This window comes from Gekko japonicus, unplaced genomic scaffold (assembly GCF_001447785.1).
Source record: "Gekko japonicus isolate JY-2015 unplaced genomic scaffold, Gekko_japonicus_V1.1 scaffold256, whole genome shotgun sequence".
Lineage (NCBI taxonomy): Eukaryota > Metazoa > Chordata > Lepidosauria > Squamata > Gekkonidae > Gekko > Gekko japonicus.
In genome coordinates this window covers 1,228,382-1,250,411 of record NW_015161412.1, presented here as the reverse complement: position 1 = coordinate 1,250,411, position 22,030 = coordinate 1,228,382, and the positions used below count along the sequence as shown (strand labels likewise).

At 45.1% G+C, this 22,030-nt stretch overlaps 1 protein-coding gene across 1 annotated transcript in view; it reads right to left on the bottom strand.

Annotated features, from left to right (window-relative positions):
* Positions 1-7,858: 7,858 nt before the first annotated feature.
* Positions 7,859-22,030, bottom strand: part of CHGA (chromogranin A) — a gene marked incomplete at its 5' end in the record, with an annotated part of 21,597 nt that continues 7,425 nt past the window's right edge. The window contains 2 exons of the mRNA XM_015427156.1: positions 7,859-8,261; positions 19,080-19,531. Of these exons, the coding sequence (XP_015282642.1) occupies positions 8,178-8,261; positions 19,080-19,531 (536 nt within the window). The remainder of the gene's footprint in view (positions 8,262-19,079; positions 19,532-22,030) is intronic.

The window sequence follows — 22,030 nt, the reverse complement described above, 5'->3', positions numbered from 1 at the left end:
TAGGGCTGTAAGGGGGGGGGGGGCGGATGATGGACAGGGAATGCTCATAGACCCTAAGCAGCCATACCAGAAAGCCCCCCCCCCCCTTAAGAGAATGAACTAGTCTTAATCCCCCAGTGATGTCAAACATTCTTGAATTTCTGGTCTGGAAAGAGAAGGTGGGAAGACCTGATGAGATTTTGGGACAGAGAAAGAGAGAAGGGGAATGCCAAGAGAATTTTATAGATTGCATATTGGCCTGCCCTTTCCAGCTGTGGGAATGCCCTAGAACGGTCCATATGGGGGAAGAATTCTTGGCTTGCTATGTATTTTTAAGTAGTTTGCGGTAAGTAGTAATTGATATAAGCTCCCTTTAAAAGTAGGTGGGTTCTGTTCAGAGGTTTCAACAGAGAGATCATCAGACATTCATCTTGGGTTTCTGAAACCAGTTTGGGTCATTGCGGTTCTGAATGATGCATTCTGTTATCGACAGTTGCTGAGAGATCACAGTAAAGAAAAACGGGTAGGGATTTGGGTGCAAATTTTTAACAAGCATTAGGCAGGGGCGAAAAGTAGGTTGAGCATGGATTTATAGACCTCTTTGATGCCATAAGCCTCTCGCAAGTTCATGATTTTTTATTTAGAAAAAAGATTGCAATCAGAACCCACCCCCCCATCCCTTGTTCTTGTGAGCAATGCAAGCTGGAACCCAGTTTCCCCTTGGCAAGTGACCACAACCCAAAGGAGCTCCCTATATTGTTTAGTAAGGCAAAACATGTTGCCATTTGTTCCACCCCTGCTCCACCTCACTGGCTGTTGGGACTGATGACGTCATGTTGTGCCATACTAAATATAACGGGAGAACAGGAGAAAAGAAGCATGGGGTAGTTCCAGACACTGATGACCTCAGGGAGCACCCTACTAGGGTATATGATTTTACTATGGCATCACTGGGTTTTGGAATTCTCTCTTTTTTACTTATTAATCTTTCTCTTTCTCTCCCCCCCCCACACCCCCAAAATGAAATGGCAATATTAAATTAAATTTGAACTGATGGAGAGAGAAGAGGAGAGATTCTGTTTGGTTTGATTTAGTAATGGGAGACATTTCAAAACTAACTATGTTTACATGAATCTGAGTATTGGATCCAATGATGGTGTCTTTTATGCTGTTTCCTGATTTTAACAATGAATTATTTTTTCTTTAAATGGCTGCCTTCTAAATTTTGGTTGGCCTATTTTGCACTGCTTTATTTCTCCGTAATAAAACTACTGAAATATGATTGTGCATTTTACATTTGTTTACAGATCATTCTGGTTATTGTTATTAAGCCTCTTTTATGAATTCTTGAAAGTCTTATGGCAGCATCTTATAAAAATGCAGTTGTGATCTTGACTCCAACCAGTTTAATTCAGTAGTCAGGTCTATAAGAATTTCACCAGTGTCAGTGCTTCCTGTCCTGGAAATATTCTGTAGTAAGCATTACAGCTGGATTTGACCAATAAACTTCTAGACCGATTTCCCACAAGCTGCTGCAGCACACTGGCTCTTCCCTTTGCCCGGATCGTACATGTCAGTTTCACACTAAGTGCTGCGCAGCTGCATTTTGCCCTGCAGCTTTGCCCGATTTTTCCTGCCTCTACTCAATCCTGTTTTTTGAGGATTGAGTAGAGGCGGGGGAAATCAGGTGAAACTGCGGGGCAAAATGCAGCCATGCAGCACTTAGTGTGAAATTGACACATACTATCGGGGCAAAGGGAAGAGCCAGCGCGCTGCAACAGCTTGTGGGAAATCGGCCCTAATTTTTGTCACAATTTGTTTCCCTATAAAACTCTCGCCATTCATAGAATCCAGGTATACTAGTTCGTAAATACCCCAAGGAAAGCAAGTGTGCGTGATTGCAGATTGTAGACCCTAACAGAACACGGGAGTTACATCAGTACAAAACAGATTTTTTTCATCTTTGGGCAATGCTCATATTGCAGCCCTTTAGCTCGCATAAGATTTTTAAATGGTTCAGTGATTAGGCACCACAGGCCACTTTGTGATAAACTTACCACACCTAAGCATTTTTAGATCTTGATATGCATGGTATTTTTCATGCACAAGGGACGGGGCATCTAAATTCTGGTAGGCCTGTTTTGCACTACTTTATTTCTTAGTTGTTGTCGTCCCCGTCCCCCGTCCCCCCCCAATCTTGGACGAGCCCTTTCAGAGAAGCCTCATTCATTTGCATTCTATGGTGTGGATCAGCCAGATGTCCTCCTTTTGGAATACCACAGGCTGATATTAAACACGGATCCATATACAAACAAAGTGGGGTTGTTTGTTTGTTTTTGGTGTGGCTCAATTTAAACCAGGAAAAGCTGACTTTGTCAAGCACTTGTGGGGTAGGATGTAGTCACGTACGCACACGCACCAATCCCTGGAACAGTTTTGCCACTGTTTCCAAAGTATTATAAACATGGCAGAGGGGATGTGAAGGATGAAAGTATGTGTGCACTGGTACATATCTGCTTTTGAAATTTAAAAAAAGAGCTGATTCACAAGCTGTGGACCAAAGTTGAGGGCTGTCAGACATCCTAAACTTGGGAAGTGACTCACCGTTCCTAAAGTGCCATCTGTCTTCTCCCAAGCAGCAACCCTGTTGCCAAGAATGTATTTCCAGTAGCCAAAATAAGGTTCTACTGATTCTCAGCCACAAGGTTGCTGTATTCTCAGAAGCAGGTTCTTTGGCATGTCTCCCTAGCACATGTGGGGCATCATGCATTCCAAACCCTGGGAATGTTGAGCCTGGTAAGTACACATATGAAGCTGCCCTTGAAAGCCTGTCCTTTGCAGACCTTTGCATGATAAGAGCTGAGAAGTTGTAGGAAACATTCTGCTTTTTAGTTTAGAGAATTCAGTTTGGAGCCTGTGCTGGGGTATTGGAAGGTTCTGCTGATGGGTTCCTCCGGCTGCATGGGATTGTCTCTGTGTGAATAGATGTTACTACAGAGTCTCCCCATTGACTGAACCCTCATTTTTCAGTCTGGCCAATCCTACATTGGTTGCAAAAAGCCTGGAAGAATTAAAATCAGGTTAATTTTTTTTTTAAGGCAGTAAATAACTTTTTATTTCGGTCTTCCTACCTTTTTAAAATGTTATGTACGTAATTGTACATAATGATACATACAAATTTATAAACAATATAGTGATACTAGAACAGATATTCTAATCACGCGCTCCTATCAGCGGCAGGGGAAAATGCAGCCGCTTGGCTGTTGCCTACAGAGACTGCCATTTTTGTTCTTTAAACCAGTGCAAACTTCTCGGCTCTTAGGCAAATATTTGTTGTACCGGGTTCTTTAAGTTGCTGCGGGGTAAAGCCGATTAGGCTTCTATTGAACCAGCTGGCAGCCTTAGGCCTCTTCCAGATGGCTGCTTCCCACGCTACCTGGAAGCGCAGGGTTGACTTGAAGCTCCAGCGTCTTGCAAGCTCTTTTGCTCTGCAGGTGCCTTAGTACATGTGTTTGCGCTGCTGCTGTGACACGTTCTGGCCCGATCACTGTGGGCGAGCAGGGACAGGCAGGGGAAAGAGCCCATGAAGTCTGGGATGTTTGTGGCCCAGGAGATTTCAAAATGCCCCATCAACTTCCACACCTCCTTCTGAAAGCCTCTCTTTCTAGCAAAATGAGGAAACCTAGCACCTTCAGTGTGAATGTAATGCAATTAGCCATTGGGCTGCTAAGAGCGGCTCAGTTGGGTGTTGAGACTGAACAAATATTCTTTTAACGTCTGCTGTAAAGTTGTAGCCTGTTTGTGTAAATTATTCGTAGCAATGAACTGTATTTTTACAAGAAGAGGATTAGGGTTTATGTATCTTTAATATTATGTGAATTATTATTGTTGTGTTTGCAGACTTAAAATCACAAGGGTCTAGCCCTGTTCCCGCTCCTGTCTTTTTTGCCTGTTTTTGTTTTGTACCCGCTAAATCAAAAGCATTACCCTTCCCTTTTTCTCCTTCTTTTGAAAATAGATTCAATAGGGTTTTATGTGGCTTGAAATGTTTTTTATGTGGTAGTGGATATTAGCTGTTTAACCAATTATACTTTTAATTAAGAGCCACAAGGACACCCCCTCCCCCCCATCCTTGTAGCAGAATTCATAGGGTAAAGTCTGTAGCAAAAATAGAGCATTGGTTTCTACTTCTCCAATGCATCTGAGCTTTGTTAATGGACATTTGTTGATTATCACTTTTTACCACAGAGTGTTTTTTCTAAACAAACAAACCTCTTTAAGACAATCCTCTTTTCAGCTCTCCCTGTGTGCATGTCGAATTTTCTTTCCTTCATGATCCCACTAATATAACCAGAATTAAATATTTGGTTTTAATCAGCTTTCAACGCCCCTTCCAGCACAGCTGAGGTTCACAGATTATGAGGTAAAATTTGTCCCTAGACTATATCACTTCAGACTACTGGTTTGCTTGTTTGAATATTCTCCCATGGGAGAAAAAACTGTACACAAAAAACTCAAAGATCGGGGGGAAGAGTTCCCCCTGACATCTAGGGCATTGCTTAATATGGTATTGCAATCAATGCACTAAAACCTCAACCACTGTCATACCAGGTAGTGTCCAGGAACAGCCGCAAAGTGATGTGTGGTACCTCAAAGAACAGCAAACGTTATTGTGGTACACACTTTCAGGGGCCAGACCTTATTTTGGCAGGGCATGTTGGTTGTCTTTTGTTTGTGCAGACCAGGCCTAACTGAACATAATCTAATATCTTGTTCTGGCTGTTAAACTGGAAAACATGTTTCTGGGTGCACTGTTCAGTTTAATTACAAAAACCAGAAGGGATTATGAAGCCCATTCGGGGGGGGGGGGGGGGGAGGATCTCGTCTTCCTTTTCTTGCCAAGTGACCATGCCACATTTAACATTAATCTTCCATCATATACACAGTACCTTCCTACTATACCGTTTCAATGTTTGAAGAGACATATAGTATTTAAATATTGCAAATATGTAAGTATAAAATAGTGATTTCTATATTTCAGACTGTGTGCAGCCAACAAGAATGGTAGAGGTATTTTATCTCTTTGTAAAAAAAGGAAAAACGAAAAGCAGTGCTGTAAAAATGCATTAGATGTAATTTTCTTAGATTATTTATTTCTGTAGATCCCTTCCTTGATCCATGTGCATCCTCCAAGGGAGATCCCAAAATATTCCATTTTATTGGTCTCCTCTTTACCATCCTCATACATCCTCAAGAATGTCTTTACTTAATAAAGAATGAACAGGTTGGATCTTTTAGTGCCTTCCATTGATGGGAAGGTGCCTACTGTCAAGATATCTCTCTCAAAGGAAATACACTACTAGATCCTACTCAGTGAGTTTTTTTTTTTAAGAAAATTAATTTGTGTGTTTGTGTGTGTGTTGAGGCATGCATAGCACTGTCAATTCCAGATCAGAGTCCAACCTACTTGGGACCATGTTTTTGCTCATGCCAAGTTTGCCTGTGAACATCACTGTCTGTATGTGACTGACACCCCCTTTATATAGTATTATTAAGCGTGAGTGTTGTGATCGCTTTGGTCCTGTTCATAAAATTACTTTTATGAAAATCTAAATTGTTTTGTATTTAATTTGTGTGTGTGTGATGCACATGCGCACACACACACACACATATATATAAGATAAATAAATATATATTATAAAGTAAGAAAAAAAATCTGGTCTATATAAAAACCAACAAAAAAAACCCTAGCTCCTTGGCTTTTTAATCGTACCGCATGACAAACATCCTTTTGAAATAATATGGTGCTTTTTCTTCTCTGACCATCAATTTCAATAGTAATTTGTCCCATTGGTTTTTTGTTTTATTTGCCAAAACACCAGGCTGTGACAGACAAACTTTTGATTTTTAACAGTAAAGTAAAATTCACTTAATTAACTTCTGTTGTTGTTTGTGTCTGCTTTGGAGACAAAACTATCCTTTTTCAAACACATGATTAAAAAATAAAGAAATGCCTTACTACAATGACTCTATCCAGCATTCGTGTCAGTGACTGGTGAGGGCTGTGGGTGGTTTGAGGGTGGGAAGCCATGGAAAATAATCCGGAAGCGGGTTGAGTTCCCCCCCCCCACTCTCGATTCCTTGTATGCAGACTTCCAGAGTCATTTTCTTGTCATCAGAGTCATTTTCTTTCTATCACTGGAGTCACCATATCATAATTCTGGGCCAAGATCTCATTGGAAGGAGAAACTGCTTGTAGAGGCATCCTAAACAGAGTTGAATCCTTCGAAGTTAATGAATTTTGAAGGGTGTAAAACTCTGCTTAGGGGTGGTACTGATAGTATAAAGAGAGAAAATCCATGCCATACCTTTTTATTAGGGCCAATCAAAATGACATCAAATATTATGCGTGTGAATACTTCATCAGACAGATGTTACAAAAATATAAAGTTTATGAGGGAAAAGGAAGGGTCTTATGCCAGCCCTAGGTTAGATTCCAGCACTTGTATTCTGAGAAGGAAAAGTAAACAACTAAGGTGCATCTGCACTGAGAAAATGAAGTCCAGCTAGATCCAAGTCTCACTGAGGAACCCATTCAAGAAGCCCAGTTCTCTTTGACGGCTGAGAGCAGAAGGGAGAGCATGTTGATCTCCATTTCAACTATGATTGAGGTAAATTGATAATGGTTCACAAGGCATATCAAAACACAGTCCGATTAAACAATTATTACCTTGTATAGCTAGTCCTGTCTCAGGTTATTTCCATCCTGTTGATCCTGTTCTTCTCTTTCATGGCTAAAATTAGGTTATTGATAAAGTAGGGGTGAAAACTTGTAACCCCCATATTGACCCACACAATCTCAGAACTATCTACCAAAGCTGTATATACACTTGCATACTTGTTCTGGATTTCTGTTGTAAGAAAAAAAGATGTATACCAAACCAAAAAAACCCCATCAAATTCCTCACAGTTATTGGTGTGCCTCCCAAATTCGTATTTTTAAATTAGAAGAAGAAGAAGAGGAGATTGGATTTATACTCCAACCTTCACTACCCAAAGGAGTCTCAGAGCGGCTTACAATCTCCTTTCCCTTTCCCTTTCCCTCCCCACAACAGACACTCTGTGAGGTAGGTGAGGCTGAGAGATCTCTGAGAGAACTGCTCTTGAGAGAACAGCTCTGAAAGAACTTGTGACTGACCCAAGGTCACATCAGTAGCTGCATGTGGAGGAGTGAGGAATCAAATCCAGTTCTCCCAGATTAGAGTCCACTCTCCTAATCACTATGCCAAATCTTGATCTGACGTAATGAGGACACCTTTGCAATTAAGATGAACTACTGGAGAGTCAGAAAGTAAAGGTATCCACAGGTGACCAATTCCTTAAAATAAAAATGGAAATATATACCCTACTTTGTGTTTTTATTTATATCCTGCTTTTCCTTCAAGGAATTTAGTGTGGCATGCTTGGCAGTTATCCCATTTTGTCCTCACAACATCCCTGTGAGGTTGTCTAGGCTGGAGGTTCACTGGTGCAAGGTTACCAGTGAGTTTCATTGTGAGTAGTAATTTGAACCCAGGTCCTCCAGCCCAAATCCAGTGCTTTGTAGAACCACTGGAGGGGGTAGTAATTAAAGATTAAGAGGGAGAAATGAAGGAGCCCAAAATTGTATTTTTATTGTTGTCCTTAATTTCTATATAGAATATATTATAGTCAGTCATCATTTTTGTAATCAAAAGATCAACAAGTTATTGCAAGTTATTTTATCCAGTAAACCTAATAGTAGAAGTAAAACATTCTAGAAAGCTGTCATGGCTTTTAATTATTATTATTTTTTAAAAAATCAAAAATAAGAGGGGGAAACCCCCAAACCTATCCCCCCCTCTTTTTTTTTTCAACAGCAAATACATAAGTAAGTCACACTGTTGCTGTAATCCAAAAGTTACAATAGAAAATTGATAGCCAATAAAGGGGGCACAAAATCAGAATGGCAAGCAATTCAAGCGCAGGACTACTGTGGACACACAGAGAGGGGGAAAGTCTTGTCTTCTACCGATAACTGGCTTCCTATGCCGAATGGAACTGCTCCATTATAACTCCTTTTTAAAAAAAAATTAATAAAATAAATCGCAGTGTTTTCAAAGGGTGAGTTTAAACTTCTTGCTTTTCCCCCCGCTCAGGTAGCACATAGTTTAAAAGCTTCAGCCTCTCCGTAGGGCATGGAGCTTCTGGGCCACGTTCTCCAGCTCGGCTTCAATGGCTGCCAAGCTCTCAAGCTCTTGCTCCTGAAAGACAAAAGGAAACACCAGTGGGTCCCTGCAGATCATTTTAGTGGGCTGGGTGGTTTTGTCGGGCCGCCAGGGTCCAGCAGGGAAGGAGGAGATGGCAGCAAGGTTTTCAGCCCGGCCTCCTGACAGAACACTGAGATTAATGGGCTAGAATGGGTTTTTAAAGTGCATTTCTGGTTGTGTTTTCTATCAGTGACTGCAATGATATTCATCAACAGAGGTCAGTTACAAAACCTGAGAGCTGACTACAACAGACCTAAATTCAGTTCCCATCCACACAGTCTCTGATACAGATTACAACGGCAGTGTATGTGGAGGGGAAAGGCTTCAGAAGGTGAGCTAATGGGGAGAATACACATTGGTTTGCCCAACAGACTGCATATTTCCCCCCCGGACTGTTTGGGTTCAGGAAAAACACCATTAGGGAAGGCTGAAGCTGCTTCCCCACACAATCATGATCGGAATCACACACCCTGCGCTCCAGAACTGAGATCAAACCTCTGATTGTCACACACTGTGGGAACCCCAGACCCAACCTATGTTGTCAGGAATATGTAAATAAATCTTTTAGATTATTGTATCTACATGTATATGCCAATAAAGGCTTGTCTTGTGTGTGTGTGTGTGTGTGTGTGTGTAAATAAACCCAGATTCTTCTAAGGAGTAACTCTATTTTTAATGCTTGGGGCAGTAGGGAATGAACCCCTCTTACATTTCTTCCATGTTCTCTTCATTCTTCTTGTTATAGAAGGCTTCTTATGTACATACACAGACACTGGGTCCCTGTGGCTGGCACATATTTTCAGTTATAAAAGAAGGCAAATGACTGGACTGGATCCAAACTAAACTTTCCCATCAGTGGAGCAGAACTTTCTCCCCTCCCCTCCCCACCCATTACAGCTCACTGAGTCTGATCTCCATAACCTTCTGCTGCTGGGGGGGGGGGAGAGATGCAATTCTGCATCTGGCATTCGCTCCACATTTTCTCACCACTGAGGGAAAGGTGCAGCTCAAAACCACATTCAGATACCCCGGGGGCAATGCCGTACTGACTGCGAAGTCACCCTTGAATGACCATAAATCTATGCAGAATTGCCCCCTGAGGAACAATGTGAGGGAAGTCTGCAGTTGAAACGGCCAGTTCAGCCTAGATCCAGCCTTGTCTTTTTTCCTCAGAAAGTACAGGCTTTGGCTTGGATACTGTGATGTTTGTGCTCTGCTCTCTGCTCTGGAGTTCAGTTCTCTGATGCTACAACATTCCTCTTGTGCACACAGAAGTCCTAACGGTACAGGATTTGAGCATCCCAGGGGAGGAAAGCCTCTGCAGCAGTCAGAGAAGAGGTGCAAGGGGGATCATGCAGGATCCAAGCCATAGAAATTGTTGCCACAGCAGGAAACATTCAAAACAGTCATCCTTTATAGAATTACGGGTATAGTGAGTCTGTGACTTATTCAAATAATTTGCATAACAATTATGAACACAGTCCCCTTCTTTTTAACCCATCTCTTCCTCATGGTTACTGTCCCCCATTTGATCCTCACAACAGCCCTGTGAGGTAGGTTAGGCTGAGAGTGTGTGACTGGCCCAAAGTCATGCTGTGAGCTTCAGGGCTACGTGAGATTTGGAGCCCAGATGCGCCAACCCACTGCACTTCCTTCCTTTTTGCATACACATTTCGTGTGTACATGGCTTGACATCTGGAATTGTAGCTACCAATTTATGCTAGTTAAATGTTACACCCCTCCCCCCCAATAGGGACACAAAGCAACTTACAACATCATTCTTCCCTCCTCCCATTTCCCCTACATTGTCCAAGACCGAGTGACTTGCCCAAGGTCACCCAGTGAACCTCCATGGCAGAGTGGGACTTGAACACAAGTCTCCCGTTCCAAGTCTAATACCCAAACTACTGATAGTATCTAGAAAGAAGTTGTGGGGAAATTACTTTCAAGACCTGAGAGGCTGAACACCATACACAATCTGGTAATTATAGAACATTTCAGACATGGTATCGATGTCAGTAGAGGTGACTTCCATTGGCCACAGACAATTACTACTGATAGCATTTTTTAAAATCCAGGAGCCAAAGACTTACACAGTTAGCATTGCACAAGGTGGGTCATCATGTGGTCCTATTCATTATTTTGTGCACGGTGTGTGTGTGTGTGTGTATGTTAAGTGCCATGAAGTTATTTCTGACTTATGGCAACCCTAAGAACTAATGTCCTCCAGAACACCCTAGTGTTAACAGCCTTGTAATAGTCTTGTAGACTGACGGCTGCCTCTGTTATTTCCTACAGCACATCTCCAAGTTTTCTGTCTAATCGCTTCATCTACTTTTCCTCCGTTTGCGATGTTTACATGAAAGACCTGGAGTGTCACACTAAATAAAACACCTTGAAGCATCATCCAAGACAGCTGCTAACGTCTCCCTAAGATCTAAGGGAAACTGGGACATCCGTATTGCATTGATGTAGAAGATCTAAAGCTGTGGGAGCCCAGGGCACTGGAACCAGCCCTGTGGAGAGATTTGTCCCCTTTTAAGAGACAGTTAAAAAATGATCACAGAGAGGGGGGAACCCGGATGCAGACAGTTCATGCATTCCCACAAAGGCTATTAAGCCTTTTTTCCTCCTTCAGTAAATAAAGATTATCCACTAGGAAAAAAAAATCAGAATTGTTCAGTGATTTGAATTTCAAGTCCTACTGGAGGCTAAAAACACTTCAAACACTTAATAATCAGGAAAAAAAAACCCAGTTGTCCCTAAATATAGGACTGCCTTCCAGTTGCTATAGCAAATAACTAAATTTGGAGATTCCAATCATTTAAGGCTGTCCAATTGCTTCTCATATGTTGAGTTGTGCCTTATAAGTGTTAATGCAAACCTGACTTATACGAAGGTCCCAAGGGGGGCAGCTTCAGAGTACTTGTGGAGAAGGAGCGTGTTGAGGATAAAATTGGAAGATCATTATCAGGGGGAGGGGCCATAATGAATCGTTCCCAGGGTTCCCTGATTGCCCCTGTCCTATCCCGTATATGGTCATTCACACGGCACACAGGCTGAGGCCTGAGTTCTTAGCTAGCTAGAGATGGTGTGCTAGCTACAAGGTAGATAAGCATTGTTATAAATGAAGCTGCCTTATTTTGAATCAGACTATTGGGCCATCAAGGTGTCAGTATCATCTACTCAGGGTCTCAGGAGGAGGTCCTTCCCATCACCTGATCCAATCTAGCTGGGGATTGAACCTGGGACCTTCTGCATGCCCAGTAGATACTCTACCACTAAGCCTCAGCCCCTCCTGACATTGCTATAAACATAGCACCTGAGAGCAGAGTCTAGGTAGGCTATATTCATTTGCCGAATTTGCCACTGGACTCTCTGGTGGATGGGGAATAGTGCAGATGGGCCCTGGGCCACTCAGCCCAAGGATTTCATCCACTGTTGTCCCCAGCAGCTGAAGGGATGTTGCAAGCTTGCTTTGATTATGTTCTCACCTTGTTCGTCATGATATAAACATCACTATAATCTCAAGCAATTTGTCTCTTTGAATCTGAGACCAGAGGCTGGGTGGACCAGCCTCTGAATTACGACAAGGAGTAACCCATCCCCCTATACTGTTGTCAGTATAACCCCTCAAAGCTGTTATTTTCCCCATGGGGGCAAAGCATGCATATTTCTCCTGTAAGGGAAACAACAGATCAAGTGGGTGGGGACATCTCTGTCAGGAAAATTGCATAGTGACGAGGGTATAGCCCCACCCATGGTGGTTTTCAGCCTTTAAAAATGTGGGAAAGTAGTCATTCCTCAGTCTCCTACCACTGCATCCAGTTAGGCCAGACAGTGAACCATTGGCAGTCCAATACCCACTCTCCAAAGTCTCTCTTTCCCGGCCTTGCTCTCTCTTAGTGGGAGATGCTTGGGACTAAGCCTGCTGCATAGGAGCACAAGTCCTTCCAGTGAGCTATGAGCTCCTGCTCCCGCCAACCAGTTGTAATGGACTCCATAAAGCCCCATTGGCAAGGCCAAAAGGAGTCACACTCCACTCCCTCTAGGCAACTCTCCGCATGAGGCTGGAAAACGCGCTGGTGATCTGGGCGATCTTTCCCTGGTGAAAGCAGGCAGGGGTGTGGCAGATGCCCTACCATCCTGACCACTGATGCCAGTTCTGAACAGATGCAGGGGGTACTCCGAGGTAGATGCAGAGGTCATTTCGGGGGGGAACGCGGGGGAACGCAGTTCCCCCGGGTGAGGTGCGGGGGGCGGGGCACACGACGAAGCCCCGCCCCCTGCTTCCGGCCGCCCTGCTTCCAGCCCTCATTCAGCCAGGAGGAGGCAGGAGAAGAGGGAGGGTAAGATGCTTCCTCCCCGCCTCTCCCCACCCCTGCCTGCCTGGGGCCAGGGAGGGCCTTGGCGGGGCTTCCTCGCACTCCCGCTGGCCTTGCAGGTCCGCTGCCGGGCCCCTGATGTCAGGGGGTGTGGCATATGCTAATGAGTTATGCTAATGAGTTCCCCTAGCTCTTTTTCTACGAAATGACCTCTGGGTAGATGGAAAGTCTTTGGAAACCGAGCTAAGACTATACAGACCAGGGAAGCTGTTGCAACACCAGTGGTAGCAGAGGACCTGGTCTAATCCTGGCTTGGGGGGCAGAGTGCAGGGCAGGCTTGTGTTTCCAGCACTAGGGAGGAAGGGTTTGGGCAGCTAGCAGCAGCAACTGGGGCATAATAAATGGATTGGGCAAAGTTGCACTTTAAATGTTTGTCACGGGGGCACTGAAAGTGCCTGTGCACTTTAATGACAGAGAAGTGTTGGAATGGATGGCCCAGGCTAGCCTCATCATGTCAGATCCTGGAAGCTTAGCAGGGTCGGACCTGCTTAGTACTTGGATGGGAGACCACCAAGACAGTCCAGGGGTTGCTCTGCAGAGGCAGGCAGTGGCGAATCGCATCTGTTCGTCTTTTGCCTAGAAAACCCTACTGGGTCACCTTAAGTCCACTGCGACTTGATTACACTTTCCACGGCTCCACCAAGTGCTGGAATCCGGTCCATTTCTTCTCAGTGTATGTCTCCTCCCCACACACACACACACTCAGAACTTGTTGCCACGAGGTTTCTGTGCCTCAGTCCACAGCAATGGGAGCTCCCCCTTCTCCTCCCACCTCTTCTTCCCCGTCTCCTTTAAGAGGATTGGCATTCTGGCCACGGCGCTCTGGCTGCCTATGCAACGAAAGTGCTGGCATCGCTGAGAAGCAGCTTGGCCAGTAATATGACTTAAGGAAAGAGGATTTCACAGGATCAATGGAAACCCTTCCCTCACTGGGCTAGATTTCTCTCCTGGTGCCAAGACAGGGGCAAGGTGTTAAAAGAAAGAAGGCTCTGAGGTTAAGGTAAAGGTAAAGGTAAAGGTTCCCTTGCTCGAAAGCCAGTCGAATCCGACTCTAGGGTTGCGGTGCTCATCTCCGTTACAAAGCCGAAGAGCCAGCGCTGTCCAAAGACGTTTCCGTGGTCATGTGGCCGGCATGACTAAACACCAAGGCGCACGGAACGCTGTTACCTTCCCACCGAAATGGTACCTATTTATCTACTTGCAATTTCTTGCTTTCGAACTGCTAGGTTGGCAGGAGCTTGGTTAAGACTTGCATGCTAAAAGCCATTTCGCACGTGGCATTGTACTACAGAGGCTGGGGTGTGTGTGATAATGGCATGAGTATCTATACTGCAATTACGCATGCAGACTGCGGCCTTTGGTTGCAGAAATAGTAAGAAAATAACAAGGACATCGGAAGAGCCCTGTGGGATCAAACCAAAGGTCCACCTAGTCCAGCATCCTATTTTCCACAGTAGGGAAGTGGGTTCCTCCAGAAACTGCCTAGAGGATCTATCCCCCGCTGCTGCCCCCAACGACTGGGCATTCAAGGTCTACTTAGAAGTGTACAGTTAATGAATGCCTGAAATGAACTGCATGTTTTGTGAAGAAGTATTTCCTTTGGTCTGTCCTGAATCTATAGCCAGTCAATTTCACAGGGTTACCTCTGTGCTAACAAAATTAAACAGGACTCCACTGGTCTCTTAAAGACTAACAAAGGTTATTTTAGCATAAGCTTGCTTGGCGTATGCATTTGATGAAGTGAGATCTGACTCACTGGCACTTAGGCTGGAATAACCTTTGTTAGCTTTCCACCTGCCTCTGGACTTCTGTTTCATGTTGCTGCATCAGACTAACTCTGCTAACTCTCTGGACTCAGCTCTAATGACATGCGACTGGGAGAAAAGGTTCTATTTTCTCCACCCTGGACATAATCTTATCAATCCTGCCCCCTCTGAAACAACCTTTCTTCTGAATTAAAAAGTCTCAAAAGCCTTTCCTCAGAGCCAAGATGCTCTTACTACGTCTTTTGGTTACCCTCTTCTGCACCTTTTCCAGCTCTACAAAATCCTTTCTAAGATGAGGCAAAACAGCACACAGGTATCCAAAAACAGCTGCACTGCAGACTCATATAAAGGCATTATGATGCTTGCTGTTTGATTCTCAATCCATTTCTGACTAATCCCTAGCATAAAATGTGTTTCGCCATTGCTGTCCAAATGAATTGATGTTTTCCCCGTGCCATCCCAAGATATTATTTTCGTACTTGCATAATATTACATGACTGTGTATGGAGTGGGGGAGCTGTACTCTCTTCCCCAGTTTAGAGGTTAGTTCAGGATTGGGCAAGCGTTGTGTAAGAAGCAGACCCATAAGCAGTGCATATTGCAAGACAGGCCATGCAAAGTCCTGTACTGAAACTGGTTCAAAGCAAGACTTACAAGAATGTAGGCAAAAACACTAGCTGATTATCCCACTTCTGAAAGAAAAGCGACCCATATAGCTAAGCTAATGCACAGGGATGAGACAGAGAATTTGGTTTTCAGCCTGTGGTTCTTAGGCATTTTATCTTAGGGTGAGTGCAGGCAACCCAGCGGTCTCAAAAGCAACCTAATTGCAAGTAGGTAAATGGGTACCCACCCTTAGAGGGGTGGGGGGCACCCTGTGTGGTCGGCTGAAGATGGTGGAGATAGCGGAGACGGCAGCAGTGGCGGCAACAATGGCGGCGGCGATCCTGGCGTGGACGGCATTGGTGGTGCGGCGAGCAAGGCGGCGGCGAGCAAGGCAAGGTGCGCGTTTGAGCGATCCCTGGCGGCGGAGAAGGAGTACACCGAGGGCTGCCGTGAAGAGAGAAGAAAGGGGCATGCGCAGATGCCGAGTTCCGGCTCAGTGGAGCCGGAAAGGATGTGGCCGGGCCGGAAAGTAGGCGGAGCTGCGCGCCTAAGGAGGAGATCGCCACCACTGAACGCCGGAGACGCCAGAGAACGCCAGAGAAAGATCAACCCGCTGGACTAGGAGACCCAACCATGCCGAGCCAACGGAGAAACAGCAATAGCCACCACAGAGGGGGTGCCGGTAGGTTGTCCCACCCCCCCTTCATACATTGTGGCCCTAGCTAGGAACACCGGTGATTAGCACCAGAAACCCTGTAAGCCGCTCTGAGACCCTAGCCATGGGACAAGAGCGGGATATCAAGTCTAATGTAAATAAATAAATTAAAAAAGGTGTTTGCACCACATTTTAAGAATGGCTGCACCACTCAAACCATCCACAAGTACCATAAGCTGCTGGCTTGAATCCACCAGACCGTTTCCACAGATGTAGGAAAACGTCCTCCCCTCCCTCTGCCTGCTGCCACCCCAAATACTGACCCCCCCCAGAAATGCTGCTCCTTGGGGTCCCTGTCACACACAAGCAGCATGGGCTGTAGAGGGAGAGAGAGAGGAGAAAGTCATGCTGCATGGACAGAAATCCTGCTGTCTACAGGAACGCTTCAGTAGATCCAACCCACTGGATATTCATGGGTAGTTGGGGGGGGGCTGGAATTGGTTTTGCCTTTCCTGGCTGTTAATAGTGGACAACAGGGGCAGCAATCAGATTCTGTGCAGACGGCCAGTAACTAAGGACAACCGTGCACTGTAGACATGGAGTCCTTTTTTAAAAAATATCAAAATCCTGTAGCACGGTAACATGAGAATTTTGTGCCCAGAATTTTGCCACCCGTTCAAATTAAGAATTCCTGCTTTTTAAGAACAAACACTTAGATTTTTGATTTCTGCTATGATAGTAAGTTACACCTGTGCAAGGCTCCTCTGCAGATTATCTGACCTGGATCCTGAGTCGCCATTCCAAATCCATTGGTGTAACTGTGGTTCAGCGGTTCCATTGGCAGAGGAGGCAAAGGTGATTTCTACCAATTCTCCTTACCATCTGCAAACCTCACTTATCCCCACATCATTCCTATGGGGCCCCTGATGCACAGGAGCACAATTTGGGGAGGGGGCACAGAAGGCTGCAGTAGGAGGTGGAAGCAGAGGTTTTGCCCTCCTCTTGTGCTGCACTGCTGAACATCGAAGCCTATCTAACCCAAATGAAGGCCGGCACTTCTGTCAACCAGTTCTGGCATCAGACGTCATGGTCTGAATTTCAGTGTCCCTCCTCCAAGCCCACAAATTACATCAGGAGTGCTTGGGTACCAGTATAGTCAATGAGACGTGGCTGATGCAGGCCCACTCCTGGGACAGGAACAACAATCAGCTCTCCCATGTGCAACAGGAAGACATCTGCTGCTCCATTGGAGGGGGGGGGATATATGTTTGCTCGATGCAGAGCACAAGAGTTACTGTTTACAACACTGTAGCAGCTTCTGAATCCAGTCCACAAGATAAGACTGAAAAGACATCCATGCCAGCAAACAGAAGTTCAACGTGGTGTCTCTGTAGTGTGAAATAGGGAAGCCCGGCTGGTGTTATGAATGGAAAATAATTTGTGGCTGTGAAGCAGTTTGCATCGAGATTCAAATGGATCTCATGCACCAGTGCTGTTGATCATGCATCTTGTATGTGTCTGAACAATCGCACCTGCATCAAACTTCCATCTCCCCTTAGCAGTGCTGACACGGACAGCGGACTACATCCGCACCGGTGAGCCCTGCTCTCCCCACTGACCCTGCCCCAGCTCTTGCTTCTCTTTTTTCCTGAACAGAAAATGAGGGCTGTTGTTCTGCCACTGGCTCTGGAGAGACTGTCGCCAAGGTTTTCTGGTTGCTTCCCTGGTGTCTTGGGAGCATCTTGCCAGTTCTTTGGCAACATGGTGATGTTGTGTGCTAAACAGACATGAGCTGTATACTGGAAAACTCCCCGTAACGATACCAAAGAAGCTGAAATACGACTTGGTGCCGTGGCCAGCAACTCCCCTCCCTGTTTGTTGGCTTGGCTCCTAGGGTTGCCATTAATAGCACACTCCAGCCCGATCTCATCAGAACTCAGAAGCTAAGCAGGGTCAGGACTTGGATGATGGGAGACCGCCAAGGAAGGCAGGCGCTGCAGCGCAGAGGGAAGGGAATGGCAAAGCACTTCTGCTTAGTTTCTTGTTTGATCTCCCATCCATAGCCCATTGCTTGAGATTTCATCCATTACCCCTGAAGTTCTCAGCATTTTTTTTAAAGCAGCCTGACTTTTAAATACCAACTGTGATTAAAGTTATTTTTGCTTTCTGAGACATTTCCTTTTCTGCTCAGAAACACTTCAAGCTCATATCTAAACACAACATGCATTCGACCCAGAGCCCACTGGATTCCTTCCCTCGTTTCTAACCACGTCTTCATGAAATGCTACCACCCCGGCGCCAGTTAAGAGGCAGACATGAATAGCTACAGCTGGATAAAGTGCCATGCCTCCTGATAAAGACCCTGCATCCAGTCCCTTCACCTGATCAGTAGTCAGGGCTGTGCGACTGCAGCCCTGTCAAAATACAAGCACTCCAGTGTTCCCTCTAAGCAGAGTTAGTGTGAGCTGGCTCACAGTTTTTTAGCCTCCAGCTCACACATTTTTGTCTTAGCTCAGGAAGGATGGCTCCAGAGCAAACTAATGACGATTTTCAATGTTCATAATAGCTGTAATAATTACAATACCAATAGCCCATGGTAGGCTCCATTAGATATTACAGCTATTATGAACATTGAAAATATCTTTGAAATGTCACCAGAGGAAATGAATTACTGAGAGACAGTATTTGTCTCACATTTTTGTTCAGAAGAAGATCTACCTTAGAAACGGCAAGACATTCTGGAGATCACCATCATTTTTCTATTATTATGTATATTATTATTGTTCACTTTTTGTATAATTCTTTAAAGAAATTTATTAAGCGTCACTTTTTCACAGTTCTTTTTGGGTTTTGTATGGTACTACAAAGCTGCGGTGGCTCAAGTGGTTACGATGCTGAACTGCAGGCTGTGGAAGGTCAGTAGTTCAGCAGTTCGAGACCCGGGTGCCGCATGATGGAGTGAGCTCCCATCTCTAGTTCCAGCTCCTGCCAACCTAGCAGTTCGAAAGCAAGAAATTGCAAGTAGATAAATAGGGACCACTTTGGTGGGAAGGTAACAGAGTTCCGTGCGCCTTGGTGTTTAGTCATGCCGGCCACATGACCACGGAAACATCTTCGGACAGCGCTGGCTCTTCAGCTTTGAAACAGAGATGAGCACCACAACCCTAGAGTCGGATTCGACTGGCTTTCGAGCAAGGGAACCTTTACCTTTACTTTTTACAAAGTTACCAGAATGAAGATTGACCAAACTAAAACAACAAAGCTAAATGAACATTCATGCCTAGCAACTAGGACATAATTTGGAGCTAAAGTCCATCACAAAATGAAAGGGGTACCTCCCTTTGCAGTTTTCTAACACTTGACAAACGCTTCTAAATGAGTGCAGCAAATGATGTCCTACCTCTGTTCTTCTGTTCGCGCTGCCTTCTTCGTCCTTCTTCTCTTCGGGCAAAGCAACAAGCGGGAAGCCTCCTTCGCCTGTGTCCTCTTTTGAGTGATGCGCCTGGGGGCTCCTCGCGTCCTCTTCAGGGTTACGGAAGTCATACTTGTGAGTCTGGAAAGCCACTTTCATGGAACGATCTGGGTCTTCATCGTTTTCGTTTTCTTCTGTACGTTTCGTCGTGGTCAGTTGCTTGGCCAGCTCATCCATTTTGTTCCATCTCTTGGCATCTTCTAAATCTTTGGAGGGCTCTTCTCCCATTTCTTGGCTTCCAGTATCTCTGACGCGTGAAGGCTCTTCAGCCTGCGTGGTTTCCTCCAGAGAGTGATGCCTCCCACCTTTCAAGCTATTGTATTTCTCTCTCTCTTCCAAAGGCTTGTCATCCTTTTCAAAGCCCTTAGTGCCTTCATTTTCTGAAGAAGAAAAAAAGGACAGAACAAATTAAATATGGATCCCAGATCCCCCAAATCCCAGTCATTGAAGCCCAAATATATCTTTTATAGAGAAGTGTTCTAAAGGAACCACATCAAATGTTGCATTTTTGAAGGAACACCATATATGTCCTAAAATTCCTAAAATATACGGCATCAGTTTGTGCAGACATGTTTGCAAATGCTGCTGTCATACCACTGTGATGGTTAAGGACCAAGATTGGCTGCTGCCCTCTGTTAGGGGTGCGCTTGTAGTACATCTGGGTTTCCCTCTACCATATGCATAGTGGACTTACTCTAGGAGCTAAGTTCCCCTTTCAGCCTGGGCTATCATTTGGTGCAATTTAGGGACAGGAGCTTCTCCATAATTAAAAACAGCTTCTTGTCTATCATCATCATCAGTATTCTTGTTGTTGTTGTTATAATATTTATGAATTGCCCAATCTCTACTATTGTAGAGCTCTGGGTGATGTATGACATAATAAAAACATTAAAACTATAAAATAAATACAAACAGCATTGGTATTAATACCAATTGGTATTAATTAGTATTAGTATTTGTATTAATTAATTGGCATTATATTAATTAATTGGCATTGTATTAATTAATTGGTATTATATTAATTAATTGGTATTATATTAATTAATTGGTATTATATTAATTAATTGGTATTATATTAGTAGTGGTATTAATTGAGAGCCAGTTTGGTGCAGTGGTTAAGAGCACGGACTCTAATCTGGGAGAACCGGGTGTGATTCCCCACTCCTCCACTTGCACCTGGCTGGATGACCTTGGGCAAGCCGTAGTTCTGATAAGAGCTGTTCTTGAAAAAGAGCAGTTTCTGTCAGAGCTCTCTCAGCCCCACCTACCTCACAGGGTTCCTGTAGTGGGAAGGGGAAGGGAAAGGAGTTTGTAAGCCGCTCTGAGACTCCCTTGGGTAGTGAAGGGCAGGGTATAAATCCAATCTCTTCTTCTTCTTCTACATTAATTAAAAATCACATGGTGAAATTACAGTTTCCCCCCATTGCTGGCATGTGATTGCTTCACAGGTGTGGGGGGGAGGAAGTAAAAACAGTCTGGGGAGAAGGGGGGAGGGTGCCAGCCAGGAGGTAAACTGTCGCTGCCCTCAACCAAAAGCCTGGCAGAACATCTCTGCCTTACAGACACATGAGCCTGACTGTCAGTACTGTCTACTCTGACCGGCAGGTGCTCCCCAAGGTGGAGGTATTCCACATCATCAGCTCCTTTTAAATGGCGATGTCTGGGGTTGCACCTGGGGCCTCCTGCATGCAAAGCAGATGCTCTGCCACTGAGCCACGGCCCCTCCCACGTGGCCCCTTAAATAAAACAATCCTACCCCACATCTTCAAAAGCACAAAACAGCTTACAACCCCCACAAAAAGCCCACAATATTTACTGAAAGCATTACCCCACGGTCTAACACCAATCCCCCAAAAAGACAGTGCATGAAAATGCAGACAAGTAACCCCCCCCCCCCCCATAATCTACTAGTCATAACTCATAAATCAGGAATTCGGAAGCAGATGCTGTCCTGTACAGCACAGCCAAATTTAAGCACTTTTGTGTCCCACTTTTTATTCAAACAAGGGAATGAAATCTGTGCTTAAATCTCTCCTGTAGAAGTCAATGGGATTGTAAAAATCAAATGCGTAATTTTGGGCAGAATTCTGTGCCCTTTGTGAGATTTCAGAACCTGGATCAACTACTAGAACAGTGCAGTCCTATAGATAGTCGCTACGGTCTAAGCCCATTCATTTCAATAAGCCCAGACCGGAGTAACTCTGCATAAGATTGTACTGGAAATCACCTAGGTCAACAAGGAAAGGGAGCCAAGGTTTCTGTGTTAAACATGCCTGGAAGCAAAAGGTCAGGAACAAACGTGGGCAAGGAGAGGAGAGAGTGCAAACAGCACAATTCCCCTGTGCAGAGTCCCTCCCATTAGGGAGCATTTTTGAGCATTCTGAACATTTGAATGGCCTCCAAACAAGTGTACTTAAAATCACAACCTAAGTTTAGGGACATGACGGAACAGCCTTGTCTGCTGGCACAAGAAATGAATAGGGCTTAGGAAACACAAGGAGGGGACCCGCGATACTCGCGGGAGAGGGGGAGCTCCACAACTATGAGGAAGAGGAGGAAGCAGCAGGAGGAGGTAAGTTCCCCCCCTATCCCGCTGGTTCCCCCATCTCCTCCACCCCCCGTCCTCCCCCTGGCTCGATTACCCCCCTCCCTGGAGCGCCCCCCCTCCAGAGGCCAGGTCTACCCACCCATTCCCACTATAGTGGTAGACCTGGCCTCTGGACTCCAGGTCTACTCACCCATTCCCACTACAGTGGGAGACCTGGCCTCCAGAGTCCAGGTCTACCCACCCCTTCCCAGTACTTTGGTAGACCTGGCCTCTGGAGTCTGGAGGCCAGGTCTACCACTGTAGTGGGAATGGGTGGGTAGACCTGGACTCC